At 42.5% G+C, this 10548-nt stretch overlaps 1 protein-coding gene across 2 annotated transcripts; it reads left to right on the top strand.

The window, feature by feature from the left end:
* Positions 1-290: 290 nt before the first annotated feature.
* Positions 291-9723, top strand: AQP4 (aquaporin 4; the record flags this gene model as incomplete). 2 transcript variants are annotated; one of them, XM_079942972.1, is made up of 5 exons in its annotated part: positions 291-322; positions 3602-4016; positions 4913-5077; positions 5359-5439; positions 9388-9723. In XM_079942972.1, the coding sequence occupies 5 exons, from the start codon at positions 291-293 to the stop codon at positions 9664-9666; spliced, it is 972 nt and encodes a 323-aa protein (XP_079799098.1). In that variant the 3' UTR covers positions 9667-9723. The 2 variants fall into 2 exon arrangements, with proteins under 2 accessions (XP_079799098.1, XP_079799099.1); XM_079942973.1 differs by lacking the exon at positions 5359-5439.
* Positions 9724-10548: the final 825 nt, after the last annotated feature.

Raw genomic sequence — 10548 nt, forward strand, 5'->3', positions numbered from 1 at the left:
GGAGGAACTCAAATAAAGATTTAGGGAAATCCTCATTTTCAAGGGTCACCAGCTAAAGAAACATTAACACGAGCCAGCGTTTCGTGTTCCTGAAATGCCCTGTGTCTATAGCGATCAGGTAGAAAAAGTCATTTCAAGTTCAAATATAACTTAGCCATTGCCACATGGTGCAGAATCTTTCCACCCCTAAGAATCCACAAGCCCAATCAGACAAGTGGCCGTAATCTGACTCCCAGTGCACTGGGAGCCCAGACGCAGGCAATGAGCGCTGCCCTCTAGCCAAAGGAGGCATGAGTGACAGACCCGCAGGCAGGCAGTGGGGGTAAGTCCTTCTTTGCCTTAAGGGAACAATGCTCTGACGAAAGATGAAACTCAGACTGACTCTTTCATTACAGATACGTGTACCTTCTCAGGCAGAATCTAGAAGGAAACTCTCGGGCAGGTGGGTGGTTCTTTCAGGGCTGGGTACCGGGCATATTCATAAGAGAGGAGAGGCAGAGAGAGGGCAGAAGAAAAGGGATGCTTTGGAGCAAAATCCTCCAGATACTGGAGACCTGTGAAAGCACAAGAAAATGACCCTATGGAGGTAAATCTATCTGTAGTATTTTTCATCAGAAAAATTACTCACCCATGGCCTCAGCTGTCCAGAAGTGGCTCAGGCTGGGCGTTCAGCTAGAAAGTAATGTGTCCGGCTCTGTACAACCCGGTCACATCAACAAATCCCCTTTGTTCTGGGGCGAAAGAAGCAAAACAAATGGTGATGATGCATTTCCAGGGAGTGTGAACAGGGAAGGGAACATTGACGATAGCTAATTAAGAGGGGCTGTGAGAGAGCTGGGGTGAGCGCATGTCAAGCCAGAGGTATGTATGTGCTGCCAGGGGACTTTGGGGTTCACAGCTGACTGAGGTTGGTCACTCTGCCCTGGAAAGAGATCAGCGTTTTGCACGTTTTCAAAGAAAGCTAAAGGCTTGCTTAAGGAGTCTACTTGTTTGGGGGTTTGGGGAGTTGGGTTTTTATTTCTCTGGCTGATAAAAGCTTGAAGTTGAAAGAGCAACTGGGCTTCTCAGATTAGGTCTCTGGAGAGGGAGGCAAGTGCACAGAGAATGCTCAGGGAAGGTGAGGGAGAGGGTGCAGCAGGAAGGCGTCTTGTACACGGGGCCTGCCTCTCCCAGATCCCTGTGCTGGGAATGGGACCTGCCGCATCCTGCCCACCTGGCTGCCTTAGCTTCCTGCCTTGTCCTCTTCCTTTTTCCCACTAAATCCGGCCACAGAGGACCATCGCCTGACATAGCATCTTGCCCTTTGCCATCTCGGCTACAGCCGTGGGTCACTGGTGAGTTCAGAAGCCAGGCTTTTTCAATTTGTGAGTTTCTCCCCCTTTGGGATACTTGTCATTTCTCCCCCAGGGCACCTTGGCTGCCCTGCTCCAAGTGCTGTTTTTGTCCCTTTTTTTTTTTTAATCTTTATTGGAGTATAATTGCTTTACAATGGTGTGTTAGTTTCTGCTTTATAACAAAGTGCATCAGTTATACATATACATATGTTCCCATATCTCTTCCCTCTTGCATCTCCCTCCCTCCCACCCTCCCTATCTTGTCTCTTTATTTTCTCTTCCTCTAGGGAGTGTGATGTCACTGTCCTCCCAGCTGGGGTTTTTCGTAATTACATGATTCACTTAGAGGAGTTCACTGGGGCAAGGGACCGCTGGCGACAGGGCTGGCTGGTCCCCTTCTGGAGCCACCTAGGCTTGGGCAGAAAATGGGTTTTTCTTTCCAACTCTGAAGCAAATCCCCACGTCAGACCAGGGGCTGAGCCGAGATCCTAAAGGTCAGGGCGGCATTCCTCTGGTCTTTGTTGGTGCAGCATGTCTCCACTGCCCAACCAGCCGGACCCGGGCTCCTGGGGACTGTAAGTGACTGGGGGTGGGGTGGGGGTGGGGGTAGTGCGGAGAAGGGCCCGTGCTCCGTAGCCCGTCAGAGGGAAAGCTGCAATAATTCTAATCTGTTAAAATACCTGGCTTTCTTGTCTAACCCTTTTCACAGTCCCCTGGGATGAGAGTCTCCGCTAAATGTTCTCCACGCTTCTCCCCTCCCGCACTATCACAGACGAAGGATAAGGGCAAATGTCTTGAATAATGGGGTAACTGGGCCCACTGTCTCCCAAGGGGAATCCTAGCCATTTCTTGCCATTAATATCCTCAACCCCCACCCCTTATCAGCTCTAAAGATCCAAAGACATTAAGAGGAAGAAAGGGTCTTCCATCCCAAAGGCTGCCTCGCTGCCCTACCCATCCTCCCCCCTCCCCCCAGCCCACAGGTGCGCAAGCTCTCCCCCGCCCCACGCCCCCTCCCCGCCCCAGGAAGAGGCACCAGCAGAATTTAGAGAAGGCCGTCAGGAAGACACTAGAGAAAAACTGCTCTCCGGAGCCTCCTGCTTTGAGGACCATTGTCTCCCTGGCCCCACTCTTCTTGCCCACCTGCCTGCCGCAGCTCTGCCCAAGTCGCTGTCCCCCGCACTTGGCGGGCAGGGTGCCTGGGGCGCCGCTGGTACACACTGGCCTCCAGGATCCCCTTTGGGAGGTTTTATCTGAGAGGTAAACTTCAAGGGGTGGAGAGACAGGCCCAAGAGGGGATGGTCCCTCAACCCTGCAAAAGTGCGCAGAGGCCAGGTTGCACTTTCCCGGGTGAGGTGCCTGCGCCTGGTACCCAGCGGGCGGGGCCGCTGCGTCTGTGCACTGGCGCTGCCTGGAGCCCGCCCCGCCCAGGTGGCCGGTCCCCGCCCTCGGACAGGCGCTCCGGCTCCCCTGGGGCCTGCGGTTGAAACGGCTCTGAGCCGCCTCCGGACCTGGGCGGGCTCCCGGACTCCTCCCGCTGGCCGGGGAGAGCATGGCAGCGTCCCCTTCCCAGTCCCGGGTCCCAGCTCCGGCCCTGCAGTCACCACGAGTGGCCCTCCCACCAAACAAGATTCACCTTCTCCAAAGACAACCTTCCAGCCTTCCAGCCCTCCTGGCTTCCTAGCAGGACTCGCCTTCATCCAGAGTCTCCAATGGGGGAGAGGAGGGACACTCAGCTCTACAAATCCATTTCCAGAATGCCATTTGAACCATAAAGGACAGAACTGGAAAAGACCTCCCTTTTTTATGGCTGTAGGTTCCAAATAGAAATGACATGTAAAAAGTACCTTGAAACGTAAAAACTTGCTCTGAGGGAATTGACTACAAGGTAAATATACTTTATTCTTAATTCTTTAAGGAACTTGATTTAGACATTTTCTTTTCTAGGGACAATTCAGATAATTTTCCAGTGAAACTGGATGATCTTTGGATATTAACTCAAAGGAGATTAGAATAACAATCTCAATAGAATAACATAACAATAGTTACTGTTAGAATAACCATAACAGTAATTACTTAATTATCTCCTTAAGAGATAATTAAGTAATTAAGGAGATTTTTCCAGAAGCATTCTTTCTCTGTATGCAAATAACTTTTGGCTGGGTGGCCTCCCTACTGCGGGGCAAGACTGCTGGCCTGGACATCCTCACCTAAAGGCATAAACCTTGGACTGGTAGCTTCTGATGCCGATTTGTTTTTCCTTTCAGTAAGTGTGGACCTTTGTGTAGAAGAGAGAGTATCATGGTGGCCTTCAAAGGGGTCTGGACTCAAGCTTTCTGGAAGGCAGTCACAGCGGAATTTCTGGCTATGCTTATTTTTGTCCTGCTCAGCCTGGGATCCACCATCAACTGGGGTGGAGCAGAAAAGCCCTTACCGGTCGACATGGTTCTCATCTCCCTCTGCTTTGGACTCAGCATTGCAACTATGGTCCAGTGCTTTGGCCACATCAGCGGTGGCCACATCAACCCCGCCGTGACGGTGGCCATGGTGTGCACGAGGAAGATTAGCATTGCCAAGTCTGTCTTCTACATCGCAGCCCAGTGCCTGGGTGCTATCATCGGAGCCGGGATTCTCTATCTGGTCACGCCTCCCAGTGTGGTGGGAGGCCTGGGAGTCACAACGGTACCATCTTTAGCTCTTGTTTTCACACTCGGACTCTAGGCTTCTTATAGACTACTAAGTGACAACTGGTGGCTTAAGAGACCTTCCTAAAACTGCTAATTTATTCCCAGGGAACGTCTGATGACTCTTGATAGGGGTGAAAACTGATTCCAGCCACGCTGACTACATCATATGAAATCATTATGTGCTATTGAGTAACTTGAATAGCACTAAATCTGGGTAGCACAAAAATTGTGTTGGTTTTTTTCCTCTCTCTCTCTCTCTCCCAGTGACTATATTGACTATATATTTAACTTAAGGCATTTTTGTTACAATTATTTGTTGGTTCATTAGCAAAAGGAACAATTTTGTTTCTTGTCATGTGCCTGAGGTTTAAAGTGATCTGCATCGAGGGTCACACTTAAAAAAATAAATTGGCGTTTGATCCTAGTTTTGTTCTTAGCTGATTAGGAATATCCTTTGTTAGGTCAGCACCAGGGTTGATGAAAAAACCACACACGGTTTAAATTTTAATTGAAATATATATTAATTAATTTAAACCTAATTAATGGATTTAATCATTGCCTTATAAAATTACAAGACTCTTAAGAAACTCTTTTATAAGTTAAGTGCAGCAGTGGCATATTTCGCTTCCTTTGTAGAAAAGGACATTCAGCACAAACTCCCCCTTGGTCATTGTAAGAGTAATTAATTATCTGTGATGGCCCCAAATGAATAGAAATTTATTTCTTCTTTTTTGAGGGGGCAGGGGTGCAAGTGTCTCAACTAGGGGTGGGATAGAAGACTCAAACCAATCATCTGTTTTTGCAGGGATAAAATGTGCCTTTCACAATGATATGTTATCATAGAAAATGTTCCCTTGCCTTAATTCAGATGGAGCGTTTTTCTCTCTCCAGGTTCATGGAAATCTTAGCGCTGGTCATGGTCTCCTGGTGGAGTTAATAATCACATTTCAGTTGGTGTTTACTATTTTTGCCAGCTGTGATTCCAAACGGACTGATGTCACTGGTTCCATAGCTTTAGCAATTGGATTCTCTGTTGCAATTGGACATTTATTTGCAGTAAGTTTCCAAGCCCATTTAAGTAATTGATCCATGTTGTTTATCCTCACCCTAGAGCTGGATGAAGATGTTATGTTTCACAGCTGTAGTTCTTTAGTATCCAGTTACGTCTGTCCATTTTAGGTGATTTTTTTGCTAACTTTGTGATGAGAACATTGATATGGCTGCTAACATCTGGACATCTCTAACTGACTTGGCAAATGGTAGCACATTGCAATGAAGTCTACCTGTGAATAGCCCTGTTTCAGCAATGCCTGAAGTTGTATTCTTTTTCCCTATAGATCAATTACACTGGTGCCAGCATGAACCCCGCCCGATCCTTTGGACCTGCAGTTATCATGGGAAATTGGGAAAACCACTGGGTAACCACCATGTTCATTGTGCCTGTTTTCCTACAGTTGAGGACAATTACCCAGAGAGCTCTTTTTTTCCCATTATTTTGCTCACTAGTTTCCCTTCCTCCCAACTCTGAACCCCTAATTTATTACATCTTTCATAAAGACTAGGGAGAGACTAGGACAGATCTGCTACAAAACATCTCATATCAGTTCTGGACCTTCAGTGACAGTCTTTTTTTTTTTTTTTTTAAAGCACTGCTCTGGGCACTGTATCTGACAGACTTCAGCAGAATATATTGAACATGGAGGTTGCCTATATGGAACAAGTTAAAATCAGGGTGGTGAAATGAATATGGTGTTTAAATAGTTGAAAGTAAATCCTTCCCAGCAATAACGAAAAATATGCTTGCAAAAAAAAAAATAAGAAGAAGAAGAGGAGAAAGAGAAATGCTTAAAAGTATAGCCCATTGCAAAAATATTTACCTTTTTTGTTTACAAAAGCATGAACCCAGTTAATAGTATGGGAGTGGGAAGCATTTTGAACTGCAGATGGTGAGAAATAATTAGTGCAAATATTTATGCTATTATCACCATAACCATAACTGGAAAAAGAAAGGACTTTCAGAAAAGACACACTTCTCAGCCCCATGCCTACCCTACTTATTAATGTGGGGACAGTGCTTCCAGAGAGCAGTGGTATCCATTGTTAAATACCACAGTCAATTTCTATTCAATTGTTTCTTACCAAAAAGAAATTTCAATCCGTTAAATGAATAATGTGGCAGTTTTGAAGACCTCTTACACACTAATTTACAATAACCAATAAAAATAGGTGTATGTCAGCCAGCTTCAAATGGAGCTAACTTTTATCTTCATGTATATATGCCGTGAATGCTCTTTTACATCTTTTATTTTTAAGTCATGAATGTAAGAATATGTCACTTATGTTTTTAATGTTCTTATTGTACTGTAGTAGATTTACAATGTTGTGTTAGTTTCAGGTGTACAGCAAAGTGATTCAGTTATACATACTCAGATTCTTTTCCACTGTAGGTGTCGCTTATGTTTTAATCTCACGCATACGGTGGTTATTGACACAGTCACACGCACTCAACCTTGATGTACGTTGCAAATGAGAAGAAATTGCCCCACTGCTATATGCATTCACTTCTAAGAAAAGTGTACCTATCTATCCCATTAAAGTAATCTATCCCATTAAATAACAGCATGAGTGTCAGTGATCAAAAGCAAGGTTTTGGACCCAGACATGAAAAACTTAGTCAACAATACCACCCATGAGATTGGTTACTTTGACACTGATATTTCCATGTATGTCTCTAAAGATTTGCCACATTAATGGGAATACAAATTTGTAACGGGCAGTATATAGATCTTATGATAAAAGTACAACTTTTAGGTCATCTTATTCAAACAATTTTTGTAAATAAAATTTAGAAAAATGACAACTTTTAATCCATGAGGACTTTAATATGTGAATGAAAATATATGGTTTTATTAATTACTTGAGTTGTGGTACACTAGTTAAAATTTAAGTAGCAAGAAAATCCTTAGCTGTTGATTGAATCCAAGGTTTCCCGTTGTTGCTATTTTATAACAAACTTAATCCTACAGAAAGTGAATGTCCATTTTGTAGCAAAGCTTGTGTGAAATTAACAACTAATTTTAAGTATGTCTGTAGATAGATGGATAGACAATAAATAACAAGATATTAATGATGAATTTTGTGTGTAGTGTAATAACATTTTTTAGTCTTCTTTTCTGGATTTTCTATATTTTTAGCAGTAGAACTTCTTTACCTTTATGAAGTTTAAAAGTTACTTTAAAGGGCATTATGAGTTTGGGAATAGCAACTTGAAACTGAGATTTGTTTATTTTTGAGAGCATGTGGCTAGACATCTTCTTCGTAGGTGTTTTGGGGGAAGTGTCATAATGATTTAGCAGTCCCTTTTCTCCCTTGCGGGATTTGTAGCTTGTGGAATAGAACATATCAAATGAGATCTTACCAAAGGAACAAAGCGCAAAGACATTTTGAGGAGGGTTCTCATTTCTCCTTTGAAAGGGCATAGAGAAGGTAAACTCTGACATGGTTTCTTTCATGTTCAAGATAAGGAACTTGAACATAAGGTTCTTGCAGCCACTTTGTCAACAATTTCCCTGTACAGTATATGTGTTCAATTTCAGCTTAAAGTTTGAATTTCTTCTTTAGATTTTGCAATGAGGTTGCTAAGTGAGCTTCATTTCCAGAGAGTGTTTTAAGCCAGAAGGATTCATCAGATTTTTTTCAAATGGGAGAAGTGTAGTATCGTAGAAAACAGTATAATGGTTCAAAAGAGAGGTCTGAAACCAGACAGACCTGAAATCCCAGCTCAATCACTTGCTAAGCGTGAAGTCTTAAGCAAGCTTCTCACCCTCTCTGCGTGTCCATTTTCTTACCCATAAAATGGGATAATAATAATATCTATCTCAAAGGTCATCATTAGAATTAAATGAGTTAATACAAGAAAAGCACTGAGTGTAGCCAGCTGAGAAAGAGTGCTCAATAAACAGGGTTTCTGTTGCTCAAGTCTATCTGTTGAATGAATGTCTAATATTCTACAGCCTACGTGTGCTCTAAAGCAAGTGTTGAAGTTTATCCAAACTCAAAACTTGTTTTATTCTAGACACATAACTAATATGATAGAAACTTCCAGTTATTGAAATAAATTCCTATGGAATGGCTAATCCTCAACTAACCATTATCCATAAATGCAGTACAGATTTTTCCACCAAGTCATCAGTGCAAGAACCATGAGGATGAAAACACTCTGCAAGAAGATTAATGGGCAAACCATGAGGTTTTCTCTTAAATCAAATCACCAAACTTGAGAGAGAAAATCATGTAACATGAGGAAAGTGACTTATAGCCAGCCTATTCCCATACATCTTTAAATTGTCTAGGAAACAATGGAATGGAGCAAGTTACAATGCAATTGGAACTATGAAGTACTTTACAAGTATTATTTCAATTTAATCCTGACAACCCATGAGGTATGTATTATTATTATCCCTGTTTTGCAGATGAGGAAATTAAGGTTTAGGAAGTTATGTAACAGATTCAAGCAGTAACAAGATTGCTAAGTGGTCGAGCTCATATTCCATTTATCATGCTGTACTGAATAATTAAAGCCCCAAGTGATACAATCTGTACTATGGTTGTGATTATGCAAAAGACCAATGTAAGATGGCAATATTAAGAAAAAAAGTACTCTCCAGAAAATTTTTCCTCTATTTCAGCTGAAGAAGTCGTACCCCCAAAGAGGACCTATCTTTACTGTAAGGATTATCAGAAAATGGAAAGAACATAATTAATGAAAGCAGGAAAAGAGAAGAGGAAACAGTCTTTTCTTATTTTCTGTTCAAATGTTATTTAGCAATATATGGATCTCTGATGTAGATTTAATGTATTCTCTTATTTTCTTTCCGATTCTCTCTCTCCTTTTTTTTAATGCATGACTCATTTGCTCTCTCTCTTTTTTAAAAAATAACCACTTATGTCTTTTTTTTTTTTTTTTTTTTTTTTTTGGCTGTGTTGTGTCTTCATTGCTGCGCACGGGCTTTTCTCTTGTTGCGGCGAATGGGGCTACTCTTTGTTGCAGTGCAGTGGCTTCTCTTGTTGCCGAGCACGGGCTCTAGGCACGTGGGCTTCAGTCGTTGTGGCTCGTGGGCTCTAGAGCTCAGGCTCAGTAGTTGTGGCACACGGGTTTAGTTGCTCTGTGGCATGTGGGATCTTCCCGGACCAGGGCTTGAACCCATGTCCCCTGCATTGGCAGGCAGATTCTTAACCACTGTGCCACCAGGGAGGCCCCACATTTGCTCTCTTAATTTAAACCACCTAAGTTCTATATCCGTGCCTTGTTCGAAGGAATAGTTTTACTCTACTTACACTCTATAACTCTTCCATCTTTCCCCCAGATATATTGGGCTGGACCAATAATAGGAGCTGTCCTTGCTGGTGGCCTTTATGAGTATGTCTTCTGTCCAGATGTTGAACTCAAACGTCGTTTTAAAGAAGCCTTCAACAAAGCTGCCCAGCAAACAAAAGGGAGCTACATGGAGGTGGAGGACAACAGGAGCCAGGTAGAGACCGACGACTTGATTCTAAAACCTGGAGTGGTGCATGTGATCGACATTGACCGGGGTGAGGAAAAGAAGGGGAAAGACCCATCCGGAGAGGTGCTATCTTCAGTATGACTAGAAGATAGCACTGAAAGCAGACAAGAGCCCTTAGAACTGTCCTCAGATTTTCTTCCGCCCATTAAGGAAACAGATTTGTTATAAATTAGACATGTGCAGTTTGTTGTTTCATGTCATATTACTCAGTCTAGACAGTAAATATTTCATTATTTACCAAGGAGGAATGAAAGAAATCTATCATGAATTTCAAATCTAAAAAAAAAAAAAATCTTTTTGAAGTATCCCCAAAGCCAATGTGTATCTAGTTTATCTATTTGCTATTCATTAATAATCAATTTAAAATGTGTATCAAGATTTTGTTAAGGCTTGCCTGACAACTTACAGGCATACCTATCCGCTTACTCCTCCTCTCCCACGAAACCAGTATTGTCAATCCTCATTTGAATATTTATTCTGTTAAATCAAGTTAATCAATGGCAAAATACAGAGTATGTCATAGAGTCATGCACATTCAAGAGAGCAAATACAACAAGCTCTTTTATAACCAGCTCCCCTAGGTTCAACTACCTCGGCAAAAGAATCTTAACAAGAGTCATTGCTAGTGAATTGTTTTCATTTATATTTCAAATATCCAACTTTCAACCCAAACTCCAATTCATAATATTCCTTCCTCCTCCTCACTGCCCAAGGTAATATGGAACTAAAGCCCAGAAATTCAAAGCATGTTCAGAAATCCTATATGTGTTCCACCTAATAAAACCTCCACATCATAAGGCACCTACTGAGATTCAGGACATACAGACTTGTAAGATCTTATGGGGGTGGGTGGAAATTTACCATCGTACAAAAATCATAAGGAAAAAGAAAATCTGCATGCTGGTTTCAAATAGTTGATCTGTTTTCAGTGCACATCCTCAAATACACCACATGAGGTTAACA

This window comes from Stenella coeruleoalba, assembly GCF_951394435.1.
Source record: "Stenella coeruleoalba genome assembly, chromosome: 14".
NCBI lineage: Eukaryota > Metazoa > Chordata > Mammalia > Artiodactyla > Delphinidae > Stenella > Stenella coeruleoalba.